This window comes from Peromyscus maniculatus, chromosome 19 (assembly GCF_049852395.1).
Source record: "Peromyscus maniculatus bairdii isolate BWxNUB_F1_BW_parent chromosome 19, HU_Pman_BW_mat_3.1, whole genome shotgun sequence".
Lineage (NCBI taxonomy): Eukaryota > Metazoa > Chordata > Mammalia > Rodentia > Cricetidae > Peromyscus > Peromyscus maniculatus.
Window position 1 is genome coordinate 1,573,624 of NC_134870.1, and position 17,460 is coordinate 1,591,083.

General features: G+C 40.3%; 1 protein-coding gene across 2 annotated transcripts in view; it reads left to right on the forward strand.

Annotated features, from left to right (window-relative positions):
* Positions 1–17,460, forward strand: part of Mib1 (MIB E3 ubiquitin protein ligase 1) — a 115,024-nt gene that overhangs the window by 14,025 nt on the left and 83,539 nt on the right. For both annotated transcript variants that reach the window (XM_076554721.1, XM_076554720.1), the window contains exons 2-3: positions 13,303–13,474; positions 15,557–15,686. In XM_076554721.1, coding sequence (XP_076410836.1) covers positions 13,303–13,474; positions 15,557–15,686 — 302 coding nt within the window. The remainder of the gene's footprint in view (positions 1–13,302; positions 13,475–15,556; positions 15,687–17,460) is intronic.

A 17,460-nucleotide genomic window follows, 5' to 3' on the forward strand; every position in this document is an offset into this window, starting at 1 on the left:
GTGAATTTAGAGGGACCTACCGAGGGTGCTAGGGTTAGTTGACTAATTTATAATTGGTAAAACTTAATTTTACTCTTAGATTTTGGGGGTGGGAGAAGTAAACATGTAAGTGAGAGTTGTTTTGTTTTGAGACAGGCTCTCCTATGAAGTTCAGGCAGGCCGTGAACTTTTGATCTTGCTTGTGGTGGTAATCTAATTGTACTGAAATATTATTTTGATTGTATGTTAATAAATAAAGTTGTCCGGGGGTCAGAGCTATTAGAGCCATAGCAAGAGTGTGGCGGTGGTGGCACACGCCTTTAATCCCATAGATATCTGTGTGTTCAGGGATATAGCCAGCCACTGCCAGGACAAGCAGCATGTGAAGATGCTAGTAAGCCACAAGCCACGTGGCAAGGTATAGATTTGTAGAAATGCGTTACTTTGAGATATAGGAACGGTTGGCAGGAGGCCTGCCACGGCCATACAGTTTGTAAGCAATATAAGTCTCTGTGTTTGCTTGGTTGGGTCTGAGCGGCTGTGGGACTGGCGGGTGACAGAGATTTGTCCTGACTGTGGGCAAGGCCGGAAAACTCAAGCTACACTTGCTGCCTAGTTTCCTGATTACCTATAGGCACATGCTACATTCCCAGCTCAAAAGTAGTTTTAAGGGACCTCTACAACTTCTTAATCAGGATGGTTGGCATTGAGTTTACTTCTTTGGATTGTAGAGGGAGTTATATGGTATGTTTGCCTCATAACACTTTACACTTTGAGGTTCATAGGAGCATTCTGTAACAAATACATGAAATTCTGTAGTGATGTATATGCATGATCCCAGGGGAAGAGCTATTTATTATCTACTATATGGAGCCTCTTAGCTTAGGTCAGGGCCTACCATGAGGGAGTTTGCTGCTCCGTTTTTAAAAAAAAATGTTTGGGGGGAAAAGTGTTTTGGATTTTGGAATTACATGTAAGAAACTGTCTCTTTTCCCATCCACTCCCCACAATGCTGTCCTATTTCTTGAGGTACTTCTCCTAACAAAGCTCTCTGGGTTTTTCAGGGAAGTCTCTCTCCATGCAAGGCCCCGTCGTGCTGTCTGGTGCGATGCTAACATCTCCTGATTGCTCTCCCACTGGAAGGCCAGTCAGTTGTGCACCTCCTCCCGTGGCTGTGGCTCTTCCTCCTAATAGAACCGGTTCTGAAGGTGGACGTTGCCCTGCATTTCACAGGACTGTCTTCCACAGAACCTGGGTCACACTTCTCGTTTTGAAACTGATGAACAAGCGGTAGCTGTGCACTGTATACACCTGTGGGACAGTTCTTTGTCCTCTTTGAGCAGTGGTTCTCAACCTTCCTAATGCTGTTCTAATACAGTTCTTCATGTTGTGATGACCTCCAACTGTAGACGGATTTTTCTCTGGGCTGCCAGCTCACAAATAATGACATGGAGACTTATTATTAATTATGAAAATTTGATCTTAGCTTAGGTTTGTTCCTAACTAGTTCTTAAAATTTAATGCATATTTTTTATCTACATTTAGTTGCATGGCACAATACCTCATCTCTCTATACTGCCCATCCTACTTCCTCTGTGCTGGCTGGCTGGCAACTCCACTTTTGTTCTTCCCCGAGTCCTCTGTCCCCGGAAGTCCTGTCTAACCTCTTCCTGAGTAGCTATTTGCCATTCAGCTCTTGATTAAACCAACCAGAAGTTGCCTTGACAAAGATACATCTTCACGGTGTAAACTAATATTCTGCATCACCCAACCATAAAATTATTTTTATTTCTACTTCATAACTATAATTTTGCAACTGTTATGAATCATAATGTAAATATCTGTGGTTTCTGATTGTCTTAGGTGACCTCTGTGAAAGGGTCATTTGATCCCCCCAGAAGGGTCCAGACCCATAGGTTGAGAACCACTGTCCTAGACCATATCTTTACCTGTATTCTTAAGTATGTCCCCACACTGCTATCACGAAGAAATGGTGTTACCGTGATTGAATTATGTCCTTAGATGGATTAGGAACACAGCAACAATTTTACCAGATAGCTCTATATATTGTATTTTAGAATAAACAGGTTTTATGAACTAGTCATGTTCTCACATTACCTTTAAAACTTTTTTTCTTCAGGAAAAATGAGTTCTGTTTTTTAACCAATTAGTGTGTAAATGAACTTGTGGGATATAACCAGATAAGGTGGAGTTTAAATAAAGTGGAGGAGATAGTAAGTAAACAGCAGAGTCTAGATGTCCATACTTCTCCATCATCATCATCATCATCATCATCATCATCGTCATCTTCTCTAAGGGTCTTGACCTTTGTAGATTCTTACTTTGTTCAGAACTATTTATATTCTCAGAACACACTTGGGATAGGAGTATTTGGTTATTTATACCAGGGCTGGGTGTAGTTTTGTTTTATGTTCGTGTGTGTGTGTGTGTGTGTGTGTGTGTGTGTGTGTGTGTGTGTGTGTATGCCACATATGTGCCACAGCACATCAGCTTGAAGAACTTGCTTCTCTTCTACACCGTGCAGAGGTCCTGGGGATCAAACTCAAGCCATCAGACTTGGCAGTAAGCATGTTTATTTGACTCTTTGAGCCATCTCACCAGCACCCCAGGGCTAACTTGATGGTAATTTTGTTTTTAAAAACAAGCAGTGGAGGGGTTGGAGAGATGGCTCAGCAATTAAGAGCACTGGCTGTTATTGCAGAGGACCCAGGGTTCAATTTCCAGCAACCACATGGCAGCTCACACCTGTCTGTAATTCCAGCTCCAGGATTTCTGACACCTTCACACAGTTACACATGCAGGCAAAACAACTATGCACATAAAATAAAAGTAAATAAGTAATTAAAAAACAATAAGAAATGGAGTGGAAACTTTTTGATTTAGAAGAAATCATTTGATCTCAAGGAATCTTTCAGGGCTAGTGACAGAAAGTAATTAGAGATTGGAACTCTCATATTTGGCATTATGTGTGGTGGGCTTCCCCATCCTAGTTTCTTTGGGAAGCAGTGGAAAATGCAGACGCTTGGGAGTCAGAGAATCAAGATCATTACAGTTCCTGATTTTACCAAATGAGTCTGTTTAACTAGGTTGAGTGAACATTTACTGAGCTCCAGCCTGTTAGACTAGTAAAGGCTTCTTAATCCTCCTAAGAATGTGGGCTTCATTTGTTGATGACAAACCAGGCCATCTGAAATGAACTGAATGGGCTGACGGTTCACAAATTATAGAGATTCAGGTCTAGTCTGTGATCTCCTTGGCCTTAAGTCTTAATTTTTTTTTACCTACATAATAAAATTGGAGTATGTCAGGGTGCACAAATATTCTGCTTCTTAAAGTCAAATAATGAGTTTTGGCTTTTTAATGGAGTTATTTTAATGTCCTCCCCCCAGTCTCTGATATAAGCTTGATATGTAGACTGTGCTGGTCTTGAATTTGCAACAACCTCCCTGCCTCTGCTTCCCCAGTGTTGAGATTACAGATGTGCGCCACCATGTCAGGCTTAAACTGGATATGTTTGTTTGTTGGTTGGTTGGTTGGTTTTTTGAGACAGGGTTTCTCTGTGTGGCCTTAGCTGTCCTGGAACCAGACCAGGCTGGCCTCAAACTCAGAGATCTGCCTATCTCAGCTTCCTAAGTGCTGGGATTAAAGATGTACACCATTGGGCCCTCAATCTTTTGAATATTTAAAATGTATTTCCTTTGGGATTTATTTTACTATTGCAGTTTAATAATTTACATCTTGAATTCAGTAGGTCAAATGGGAAATGTGCCCGAGATACCGTATCGTTCTTCAAATGAGTCAGTACCATGTTGGGCAAATGGAGACTTTTAGAATACAGCTTGTCGATCAAGAAGTTAGCCTTGTCATCAGTCACACTGAATTTGAAGTTGAGTGTGTCACTCTAGGCAAGTTACTTCTCTGAGCCTCAGTTTCTTCATCTGTAAAAACAGAATAATAGCTATTTTAGGATTGTTGGGAAAGTTAAATAAAATGTATGTAGATGGCCGCGTGGTGGCGGCGCATGCCTTTAATCCCAGCACTCGGGAAGCAGAGACAGGCGAATCTCTGTGAGTTTTAGGCCAACCTGGTCTACAGAGCGAGATCCAGGACAGGCACCAAAACTACACAGAGAAACACTGTCTCCAAACAAACAAACAAACAAACAAAACCCCAAAAGCAAACAAAAAAAGTATGTAGAGCACCAAGCTTGGTAAGTAGTGGCTCTTATTAATAACAATTGATATTTTAATTAATTTAGCACTTCTCAAGAGTAAGAAATATAGAATAGAGTTGGTAGGTCAAGGGTGAGAACCGTTGCCCTCCTCAGTAAGGATTTTAATTATTGTGTAGTAGACTCATGTACACAGTAACCACAGCTCTCATCTTAGAGGGAACAAGAGAGAGTTTATTCTGCAGCCATTTGTTAGTGACTGTGGCCTGGGAACACAGACTTAGGTTGTCCCAAATTCCAGGTTCCAACATGGAAGCAGTTTCATGAAATTTTATAGTTTTACAAAACAGAGAAAGTCATAAATCAAGGCAGATTTAAAATACATTGGTGGTACATCAGAGAGGCAATTGTGGCAAGAAGGAGTTTTCCTAGAGGTCCAAGATGCTGATGTCATTCTTAGGTTGGTGGAAGCAAGTGGTCTAAGTTAGGAGATTGTGGCAGGCTTCTGTTTACTAGTCACACGATATGAGTTCTGATGCAGCCATGGGCAAGGAAGATAATAGGCCACTGGACCTGCAACATTGCAGTCTCCACAGTACTGAAATTCTGATCAGTCATTGTCTGAAGATGCAGATGCTCTTCAGGAGTTTTCATTCACAGACTCAATGTGGCTAACCCTTTCTGTCACATTTGAAACAGCTAAAGTTTAATGAGTCCATAAAGCAGAGAACTCTTCGGTTGAATGATGACAACATTTATGGCCAAATTAATTATATTTGAGTAGTGGGTTGTTGACTTTTTAATTATTTTTTATGTTAGAAATCTCCCTCCCTCCCTCCCTTCTCTCTCTCTCTCTCTCTCTCTCTCTCTCTCTCTCTCTCTCTCTCTCTCTCTCTCTCGTGTGTGTGCACGCGCACGATGTTTTGAGACAGAGTTTCTATGTAGCCCTGGCTTTCCTGGCACTCTTTCTAGCCCAGGCTGGCCTTGAGCTCACAGAGATCCTCTTGCCCCTGCCTCCCGAGTGCTGGGATGAAGACACACACCACTGAACTCATTCTGATGTTAGAAGTCTTTTAGTCTGTACAGAATTTCATGGTTTGCTAGGTACTGTGCTAGTTTAGTTTGCTGGGCATATTTGGTTTTTATTTCTAAAAAGTTTTGAAATTTATCATACAATACTTAAGATATCTAAGTAGATAATTAATAGAATAGCATCTCATCAACTTCATCTAGAGGCCATTTTGCCAGTTATTTGAGTACCTGTGCATTCATACATTGCCTGCCTCCATCTTCGAAGGTGATTGTCAGAAATTAGTTTCTTTCCTTTCCATGAGTTTCTTTGTGTTTATGTATTGTTTTTATGTCTGTAAACTGTATGCAGTAGTTTATTCACTTCCCATGTTCTGTTGTGTATTTACTACATACTCCTATTTTCTTGTTCATCAACAATTGTTCAATTTTTCTTTTGCTGTTTGCCCCGATTTAGACATTCTTGTCTCACTGAGTTTGCTTCTCACACTGAACTGCTTGTAGGGAAATTCCAGTTCTGTTGCCTTTTTTCTTTATAGATTTAACAGTTTACCTTAAGCAGTACTTTGTGAATTTATTTATTTATTTATTTTTACTGGTTCTCTTAAGAACTTGTTTATTTTTATTTTTGATTATTGATCTTGCCAACATACTGTACTGTATCTAAATATTTTCAATGCAAAATTGTTAGCTATATAAATTCTTTGTTGAACTTAGGAGAGATGTTGTGAAAACTGAGAGCAGATGGTCATTTGAATTTTAGTAGAATGGGTCAAAGCTTTCATCAGGTCATTCATTTAGTGGTGGCAGGTGTTTTCATAAAGCATGGGAGAAAAGAGCATTAACTAACTCTCCAGGGTAATGCCACATGCAGCAGCAAGGAGAAAAAGTGCTAATAGGTTTAGCTAGGGAACTCTGCTGGAGCTAACAGTTTTAGATGAGAAATGCTAAGCTTTAGCATCCTTAAAGATCAGGGAAATGTTGGCCTTGTTTAATGCCCTTTCTCCCGCTTTAGGTTTTATTTAACCATCGGCTTTTGTTTTAAAGTCAGTTGCATTCTCCTTATAAGTCCTACAGTGCCAATGGTGGTAGTGGGAGGGTTGCTTGTTTACTTTTTTTTCTAACTCTCAGTGCTGGTCTGTTTCACAGCTGTTCAGTGGCTTTGTTGGCATTTGAACTGTGGGAACCAAGAAAGGATTTAGATGTGCTTTTGTGTGCATTGGTGGTTTTCCTGAAGTAGTCTTTAAAACCATTAATTGTAAATTGCAGAAGGTTGCTTTTTTTCCCTTTGTGATGTCAGTTGTCCTTGTGTGTCTGTATGCAGGTTTATGAGCTCATGAATGTTATCATTGTACTTTGTAGAAAAGGAACTTAGAGATGAAAAATGTATATAGGGTAGTAGATCCAAACTGTGTTTTTATTAGGTGGGGACTTCAGGATAGAATTTTTTTTTTATCCTCTTTGTTCAGCTGCACAGTTAGTTTTAGGGGTATTGACTGGGTCAATGTGCTTTACTTTTGGGATTACATGGAGTTCTACTCTGGTCTGTTCAGAAACAACCATTTTGTGGATGTTTACTACTACTGGTGTCTGTGACAACAATTTTGGTCAGCTTTCCTGCAATGAGATAGAGATTACTGTGTGTGGTTTGGATAGTATACTTGTAAAATAGCAGATGTCTTCATAAGCAAGATATAACTCAGTGTAAGGTTAAAAAAAAATCTCAGTAGCAGCTGTGTGCCCTCTTACTAATGTAAGATTTTAAGTGAGATACCCAACATCTCTGGTGCAGTAGTTTCATTTTTAAGTGTTCTCTTTTTCCAGTTCTTAGAATTAACACATGCTTAGTGTAGATCCTTGGGAAAACTGCAAAGGGCAGTTTCACAGCATATTTTGGCAATTTTCTTTCTGGTTTGTCTGTGCAGGTATAGCACGTAAATTTTTAAAATAAAATGTTTCATTATAGATATTTGCAGACTAGGTAAACTGATAAAATATTTAACATGGCAACATTTTGTGTGTTTTAACTATAAAATTTCCTTTGAGTTAATATAGTTTGTATACATATAGCCCCATATTTTCAACATCTGTTAAGTTTTTGTCTTTATACAAATAATTATTTGTGCCTTAAAAAGATTTTGAAAGCAGGGTAAAAGTCTTAAATGATTTGAAACATTGTATGAGTGTCTTCAGCAGAGGTCGTGTCTGTATTTTCCTCTCACTAGTATCTGATTGACTTTTCTTGACATAGCTAATAAACCTGGAATAGTATTTTTAGTTTTTTACTTTTACTTTTGATTTTTATTTATTTTTGATCTTTTTGACTCACGGTCTCACTATGTAGCCTTGGCTAGTCCAGAACTTGTGGCGGTCTTCCTCACTCCACTTGGTGGTGCTGGGATTATGATGGATGCATCCACCCAGCTTTGAAATCTTACCTTTGAACTATGCCAGTTTGAGAAATAAAGTTGGTTTCCACCGTTTTTCTCCTTACGTTACAAAATTAACAATTTTCTTCTAATAAAAGTTTAAGCAATTTGGAAACATAAATAATAGAATATGGGAGCTGGGGAGATGGCTCAGTGAGTCAAGTGTTTGCCGTGCAAGTGGAGGACCTGAGTGTGGATCCTCAGCATCAGTACAAAGATGGGGAAGCCCTCTACATACGTGTGCACAAATATGTGTGTGTTCACTCCACATGTAGCTTCTGAGATTGTTTCATGCTTAGAAAATCCTCCTTAAAATTGAAATATTTGCTAATTAACTTTTGTTCATTCTTCCTGTTCCTGTGCTGCTGGGAATCCAACCCTATGGAACATCATAGGCAAGTGCTCTGTCCTGCTGACCTGCATTCCTAGGCCCATGGGGTTAAACTTCGTACTACTACTTTGATGATTTTCTTTTCTTTTTCTTTTAAAAATCACATTTAGTTCCTTATTTTTGGTACACTATACTGTAGAAGAACTGTAACAAATACAAGATGTTTTTAACTTTTGATATTTGTTACAGTTAACAAGGTTACCTAACATAACTCAAAAACCATATGCAAAATGATTTATGTGTTGGCTCCTGTAGGTCAGAAATTTGGAGCCAGCAAATTTTGGAGCCAGAAAAGTCTTGTCTTCACTTTACAGCATTTGAAGCTTTAGCTGGGGGTCTGGTTGCACTCAGGGATTCTTGGGTATTTCTCTGGCATTGCAGCCAGGCTTGAGCTTTAGGCTCCAAGCCTCCAACACACGTGAGAGCGACACACGTGAGAGCGAGCGAGCGAGAGTAACCAGATAGGACCTCTGCTGGCATCTGCATAGGCTTTTGTGACCTAACACCAGATGTTCACACTTAGTTCTGAGGAGGGAAGTTGAACCCTACTTTTTCATGGTGGAGTGTCAGTGTCTGCTACTGAGAGCAGATGGGATGGCATCTAGATCAGTGTGGTAATATTTTAAAAATACAGCTTGTCATATTCCCTCATTTAAAAAAAACTCTAGTTCTTTAGGAGTATAGTTAGTATAATGCATATCTAAAACAGTATACATTGATTTGAGTACTAAAATCTTTGAATTTTGTCTTTATTTACTTTAAAAAAGCCACATTTATTTATTATGTATAGATGGAGGTCAAAGGACAACTTCCGGGAGTTGGTTCTCTTTCCACTATGTGAGTTCCATTGATCTAACTTAGTGATGTCATCAAGCTTGGTGGCAAGCACCTTTATCCACTGAGCCATCTCACAGGCCTATGTATTTCTAAAAATTCATAAGATATATTGTGATTCTTGACATTTCTACAAACATTTCTATTTTAGGAAAACTGAATGATCATTTTCATTGTCCTGTATCAGATAATTATGACCCTTCAAAAACATTTATTTGTTGATGAACTTCAGAATTTACTGATAAAACTTGTGAGAGAACATGTTTTCACTTTATGAACTTTTGTAGTAATGACAATAGAAGTAATTACAGAATTATTGTTATAAAATGAACATTATATACTATTGATTATATGTGATTTTAAAACAGTATATAGTATAATCTATTCTTAATAATCTAAGGGATGACTACAAACATTTTGTCTGATTTAAGGATTTTCTGTGTACCTTTTTCTTGCTGAATCATTCTGTGATAAAGGAAAGAGCCAAGCCCCTTTGCTGTGCCTTCCTTCATGACCCCAGACGGAGGAGCAGATGAGAGTTTCTGTTCAGCCCTTTGACGTGCACTCACTGACTGAAGCACTAATAGATACTGGCTGTGCTTCTGTGGTTTTGAATTTCAGTCTGCAGTCTCCTTAGACTAGATGATAATTTCTTTGGGATCTGTGGCTGATGATAACTTTGATGATTGATAGTCAGACCTAACTTGCCGTAGTGTACAAGTATCTTGATTAACTGGTGGGAGGTGGTGGGTGGGTCATCTGCTGGGCTGAGAGCTGTTTTCCTTGGCAGCTTTGGAGCGAAAACAACTGAAAGGAACTGGGAGAACACACGTATCTGGAGCACCAGAGCTTTGGGGGAGTGGGCTTAATTCACACCTGAATGATCAAATACTCGGGGAGGAACTGGGGTTTTAAGTATTGAGTATCCTCTGTTTAAAGGCTATAGAATTTGACCAGTAGGATATGTAATTTTGATCACTAGGTTGTTCATGTAGAGGACCTAGTACATTTAATGAATATATGTTAAAGCTTTTAAGGTTCACCTCTGTATTGCTTTGGCCTCCATTTTAAAGGAAGTATTTTCTCAGTTTTTAAATGACAATATTGGACCTAGCATATTTTAAACTGATTTAAAATTTTGTGTAACCTAGTACATTATAGAATTAGGGTCTTAAATCACATACCCTGTTTTTAAACATTTAATACAACACTATAAATATACAGGTCAGAAACCATGTCTGAACTTGTCAGTTCCCAGTCTAATTGTAATTTATCTCAAACCTTTGATTATATTTTATGGTCCTGCTAAAGTATGGCACCTCTTGTTCTTGTTCTTCTGTGACTTCTTCCTTCTTTGAAAGGTTTACTCATCTATCATTTTGTTGAAACTCTTCCCTTAACTCATTCTGATTTGTTTTGGTGCTGACCGTTGATTGCATAGATACATTATTGCTCTGCTACCGAGGCATATCCTCAGCCTAACTAGAGAATTATTATTGGCTTTTGGTTGATAGCCTCCCTCCCTTTCTTCCTTCTCTTTTCTTTTTGAGATAAGTTCTCCCCATGTAGCCTAGGCTGGGCTTGAATTCAGTCCTTCTGCCTCTACACTTCAAGTACTGGGATTCTGCCCTCTCTTGACATTATAGAATGTGATATTTGAATCCCTGCCCGCCTCCCTGAAGAATAAAAAAATAGGGGTTTCTATTGCCTTGAAGAGACACTGTGATTATGGCAACTCTTACAAAGGAAAACATTTCATTAGGTCTGGCTTGAAGAGGTTTAGTTCATTATTGTCATGGCTGGAAGCAGGGCAGCATGCAGGCAGACATGGTGCTGGAGAAGGAGCTGAAAGTTCTCTATCTGGATCTGAAGGCAGCAGAAAGACTGAGTGTGAGCCACTGGGCCTGGCTTGAGCTTCTGAAACCTAAAAGTGATGCACTTCTTGCAGCAAGGCCACACCTACTCCCACAAGGCCACATGTCCTAATCCTTTCATAGAATGACTGCCACATGAGCCTGTGGGGCCATTTTCATTCAAACCACCACAGTCAGTAAAGAACGCGCCTTTCAAGCACAAATGCCTGAATTCTATCTGGAAGCCATGTCAAAATGGCCAGGCAGAGTGCTTGTAATCTCAGAGGAGTATCCTTGGGGCTTCCTGGCTAGTCAGTCTAGCCTAATTGGTGAGTTTCAGGCCAGTGAGAGACCCTGACTCAAAGGAGGTGGATGATACTCTGAGGAAAACATGTAAACTTGTATTCTTGCCTCCCTGAGCATGCATACACGCATGGGCACACATGAATACACATGTTAACAATTCTGGATGAGTTAGTAGACTTTGGATGTCCACTGCCAAAGATTTGTGAAGTAGACTGAAAGGTCATGCATAAAGCATATTTGATGTTGGGATGTTACACTCTCGGGTTGTCCAGTAGGCACCCCAATTAACTGTTAGTGTGTTTTTTCTCCTTCCACTTTCCCCCCAACTTTGCTTTGACTCAAACACAGCCTTGTTCTTGAGTTCATCTCCTCATTTGGAATTTGGTTATCTGGGTATAGAAAATGAATAATACACTTTACTTTCTTACTAGGGAGTAGTTACTAGTTACTACTATTAGCAGTAGTTACTAGTTCTTTTAGAACTTTGTAGTAATATTACTATTTTTGTCCCCTGGGTCTTGCACATACTGTACATTCTTGGAGTTTTAGAACATACTGCCTTACCACTAAAGAACATTGTGCTTTCTCCAAAGGAGGCTGCAAGTTTCAGAGTGAAAAGATCCCCTTTCTTTTCCTTAATTATGGTAAGCTCTCCAAGTTAAATAATACAGATAAAAGATTTACATGTTACCCACTGAGAATCTTTAGCATGGCTAATCTTAGTTAATCTAAATTCCACCTTCTTCTCTGCCTGCCTCGAATTTGAAATGTGTATTAACATTTTATATGAGGTCATAAAGAGCTTGAGCTAGCTCGTAGCTATAGTTGAGTGGCCAGGATGTGCTTGTGAAGTAGTGACACTGGTGTCAACTTCTGAGCAGTGACAGTAGTGTCAAGGACAATAAAGGAGAATTGCACCAATCCTAAGGTTACTTAATTTGTGTGGTCTTTCAGTGTCTGTTTCATCCCTGTGTGAGCGATTTGAGGGAGGTACAAGTAGTAACAAGTTCGTCCTTTAAGGGGAGGATCACGCACTATAGTGTTGTTTTCCATTTAAAGATTTTTAAGTGTGTGGAGTGTGCAGATGCCCCTCAGAGTCCAGAAAGGGATGCTGGATTCCATGGAGCTGAGGTGCCTGTCGTGGGTGCTGGGGACAGAAATTACTCCCTCTGAAGCACAGTTTATGTTCTTAACCTCTGAGCCAGCTCTTAGCACCAATTGCTAATCTTCCTTTTTTACTATTTATTGAGTTTGTGTGTGTAGGTTCACATGTGCCTTAGAGAGTGTGTGGAGGTCAGAAGACAACCTGTTAGAGTTGTTTTCCTCCTTTCTCTTGAGTGGGTCTTGAAGATGGTACTTGGGTGTCAGGCTTGGCAGCAAGCATTCTGAGCTATTCTGAGCTATATATCTTACTGCCTCCTCATGTAGCTTAGGGTGGCTTGGGAGTTGCTGTGTAACTAAGGATGACATTGAATTTCTGGTCCCTTTCTCCCATCTCTTAAGTGCTAGGACTGCAGGGTGTGTCCCATCCCCACCCTTAGCTAATAGTTTTCTAAAACTTAGTTGTTATGGGGGCAAACACTGCTAAGTGCTTATTAAGTGTATTGATGGTTTGTTTCCATGATACCATGATGATAAACGTCCATTTCTTTTGGAGTAATTATTTACCTGGACAATAAGTTGCAGTTCTCTCAACAGTCCCGAAGGGTTTTTCCTTCATATATATGTGTGTATGTTTGTATCATGCCTGTTTGCAGGTGTGGACACACAAATGTGTGTGCATGTGGAGGCCTGAGGTTGACATTGGGTATGCTGTCCATTTGTTGGGACGGAATATCTGATAAAGGCTAGTGTAGCCTGGTCCACATCTGAGTGCTGGAGATTACAGGCAGGAAGCCCACCTGGCATTACATGGGTTTTGCACCTCTGAACCCTGGGCTTCATCCTCACACTGTAAGTGCTTTAATCAGCCTCTGGTTTTGAGTATTTAGAGTCAGAAATGCTTAGATGGTGGGAAAAGACTGTCTTCTTTAAGTCCAGATTTCCATTTATGGATGAGAGCTAGGGAAATAATACTGGTTTGTGTTTTATTAATGAGAGTAGAAAACATGTTTAGCTTATAATTTATATTGATCAAGGTATTTCAGATCTATCACCTTGAAATTAGATGTGTTGAGTTTTTTCTCGTCTTTTGTTAAAATAACCTGCAATATGCTGTTATGTTTTCCCAACACAGTAGTGTGCAAATAAGTATTTGAGAGTAATCTAGGCATGTGACTGTTTCCATAGGCATCAAGCATGATGGAACTATGTGTGATACTTGCCGCCAACAACCGATCATTGGCATTCGATGGAAATGTGCAGAGTGCACAAATTATGACTTGTGCACCGTTTGTTATCATGGAGATAAACATCACTTAAGGCATCGCTTTTACAGGATTACTACACCAGGAAGTGAACGGTAAGGGAAACAAGTTTTTCTTCAGTCATGACTTTTTGTTTTATCCTATTAACTTTAAAAGTAGGATTAGAAAGTCTCTTTTGGCAGTTTAGATTTAGTTTTGGGGGAAATGAATAGCATGCTAGACTAGGTGGGATTGAACTTGTTGATTTGTGAGAGACCCTGTAAAGGTAGAATTTTATTATATGCCGGTTTCTTTCTTATTTCTTTCTTTAAGACATGGTCTCACTGTATAGCTCTGGCTGACCTTGAACTCAGAATGTAATCCAGGCTGATCTCTAATTATTATTGATTTTTTTATAAGATAATTTTGGCTGTTTTTTTCTTTATCATGGAGACTTAGCATTGCTGAACAGTTGGAAATGCTCCCACCCTTCCCCCCCAATTGAATAATTTTCTTCTTTTTGTACCCTTTGTTTTAATTTCTATCTGATGAATACTGTGGGCTGCTAATTGAGTCGACAGGCATTTATTATGGATGGGGACTTGAGGCATGGCTCAGTTGGTAAAATGCTTGCTGCACAACCCTGGGGTGCTCCCTTTGAGTACCCAGCACCTGAGGAAAGCTGGGTGTGGTGGCTGGAGAGACAGACAGGAAGAAACTTGGAGCTCTGGCTGGTCTGTCTAGCTGAACATCAAATTCCAGGTTCAGTGAGACATCCTTTCAAAAAGTAAGGTGGAAAAGTGATTGAGTGACATCCAACATTGACCCCTGGACCTTCACACATGTGTATGCACACCTGCACACACAGATGCATGCATACATGAATGATATTATATACACACAGAGAGAGACCATATGGTAGCTTCTGTGTTTGTGATTTGAAGATAGTTTTCTTAAGGAGTTTATAATTTAAGAAGAATGATGGATCATGAATGAATATCATATGATGTTTTGGACAGGATAATGTCTAAGGTCTTCGGATTGATGACAGGGATATAGTTCATGGGTGTGGAGTTTTAGGTAGTGGAGTCTTCTCATGTAGATAGGATACTGCACTTGAGCAAGTCATCTAGAGAGCCAAAGCCAGGAGTAATAGGGAAACAGTATCTCATTTCAGTCACACTGAGTCACGTTTTAGTCATAGCATCTCATTTCAAATTACAGTCCTGCCATTCAAACTGAGTATTTTGGGGGAAAAAAAGTTATTTTTGGTTTTTGCAATTAAGGAATGATAAATAGGTTTTTAAAAATGAATATAACTGTAAGATAACATTCAAAAACCAAAAGCCTAAAATCTGAGTAAAAAGGATGTAGACAAGTAAGGGGCATATGGCCTCAGAGAAAGCAGCTGGCTCAAATAATTGAGTGAAATCTTTCCCAAGGTTTGTAAGTGTTCATGGTGTGCAGTACTCCAGAGACAGTGCAGTGTGTAAATGCTCATGGTGTGCAGTACTCCAGAGACAGTGTAGTGTGTAAATGCTCATGGTGTGCAGTACTCCAGAGACAGTGTAGTGTGTAAATGCTCATGGTGTGCAGTACTCCAGAGACAGTGTAGTGTGTAAGTGCTCATGGTGTGCAGTACTCCAGAGACAGTGCAGTGTGTAAATGCTCATGGTGTGCAGTACTCCAGAGACAGTGCAGTGTAGTCAAACCTGGCATTTGATTCATTGCTCACTTTTCACAGATTCTTAAGACACCCCTCCATCCCCACTCTGAACCCAGCTTACTGTTCTTGATGACATTTGATGGAAGTAGAGATCTACTGTTCTTTGTAGACATATCATGCTCTTGAGGTGACCAAAGTGCTGCCACTAACTGTGCCCTAAGTCACAGCCAAGTGTGGTTTGCAGCTTACCCTGAGATACTGTCTTCAGTAGGCCCTAACAGAGGACACTTAGAGCCATAGCCTGAGGTGCTCACACTAGGAGGCTGTTCTGACTCCATCGCTCTCTGTGTTTTTGTGAGCCTGAGCAAAACCTTTTTTTCTTGCATTGAGCTCCTCCTTTGTAAAATGGGCAGTGCAGTGTTATCTTTCTTTTAAGGAGCTAACACTATCCCCATAAAGGGTTTTACTTTTTTACATAGAAGTCACCATTTCTCAGCTTTATAAAACGTGAAAACAAAACTTTTGTTTTTAGGGTTCTCTTAGAGTCTCGTAGAAAATCTAAGAAGATTACAGCCAGAGGAATCTTTGCAGGTGCCAGAGTCGTACGAGGAGTGGACTGGCAGTGGGAAGACCAAGATGGGGGCAATGGGCGTAGAGGAAAGGTATGGACTTTGAAAAATTCACCCTGTGTTTGCAAGTGTTGGGAGTTGAGATTTCTATTGCTGCTGTAAGCGCATGTCTTGGCCCATTTATTTTCATGCCAGGAACAAGTTTTAAAAATCTTAATTTCTTTCTTTTTCTTTTGGGGAGAAAATAAGTGCTCCTGTTTATTTGTGAGTGTTGCGTGTTTCCTGAGATGGTTGTTAGTTGGGTTTTACCTCAGGCTCCATCTTGCTGTTTGGTGGTCCAGAGGTGCCTTCCTGAGGACTCCATGTTGTCTAGTCCTTCCTAAGTAGCACCTCGTGTTCTTGATGTCCCTGCTGCTAAAATTTTATCTCAGGGGCTGAAGGTGTAGCTCAGTGAGAACCTCAGTGTGTTCCCGTATTTGATTCACAGAGCTGTGGAAAACGTAAACATTGGCTGTGGTGGCACACTCGGGAGGCACAGGCAGTGGGTCTCTGTGAGTTCGAGGCCAGCCTGGTCTACAGAGCGAGTTCCAGGACAGCCAGAACTGTTACACAGAGAAACCCTGTCTCGAACACCCCCCTATAGTTTTTTTTTTTTTAAGTTTTGTTTAGCCCCACGCTGGGCGCCATTGGTAGCTGAAGTTTTTTAGTGTTGTTTAGCCCTACAGACCCCGTAATCGTTTATAAAATAATCATTTAGAAGCTTATACTCATTAGACTGTTTGGCCATTAGCTCAGGCCTACCACTGACTAGCTCTTATATTTAAACTTAGCCCATTTCTGTTAATTTGTATGTTGCCACGTGTTCCGTGGCTTTACCTGTTGTCTTTACATGTTGTTCCCTAGGTGGCAGGCTAGTGTTCTTTTTTTTTTTGGTTTTTCGAGACAGGGTTTCTCTGCGTAGCTTTGTGCCTTTCCTGGAACTCACTTGGTAGCCCAGGCTGGCCTCGAACTCACAGAGATCCGCCTGCCTCTGCCTCCCGAGTGCTGGGATTAAAGGCGTGCGCCACCACCGCCCGGCTGTGTTCTTTTACTCAGCCTTTTTTTTTACCCAGTATTCCTTTTTCTCCTTGTCCCGCCTACATTATCCTTTTTGTGTGGTTATTGGCCAATCAGCATTTTATTTATCAATCAATCATAGTAACATATATTTATAGCATACAGTACACAGTACACCCCCCAAAAAAAGGATGGAATATATGAGAGTCTTTAAAAGCCTCTGTGCCTGTCGAATTGGCTACCCTCCTCCAAAGTAACTAATAGCCTTATTTTGTGTTTACTGTTTTTTGTTTTCATTTATTACTTTTTGTTTAGTATTGTCCCTATAGCAGTTGGTATTTGTGTTTTGAAAAAGAAAGTAGCAGTCACAGACCTAGCTATTGTAACGGCAGGGCAGAATGTTCCTTTTAGATGAAGGCTCTCAGAAAGAGAGGAGCAGAGTGGTCTGTGGTGACTCTGAAAGAAAACTTTGGCATCTCTAAAATCTGTGAGAACCCTTCTGGACTTGTCAGTAGGCATGGGAACACGAGCTCCACACAGGAGACCAGCTAGCAGAAGTAGGGCTCGCTAGCAGGTAAGAACATTGTCAGAGGAGATGCATTGCTGGGTAGAGTTTGCTTCTCAGTTCACCAGAGCCCACCATAGGTGTATGAATAGGATACAGCGCACTATTCCCACCTCCGTGTCTGTGGGGGAGAGAGAGAGGGAGACAGACACCTTGCTAGTGTTTGTATCAGGAAATGGGTGGCAGAGGGGCAAATGGAAACGTCGTCATTGCATAGTCCAAACAGACAGTACACTTGATGCCCTT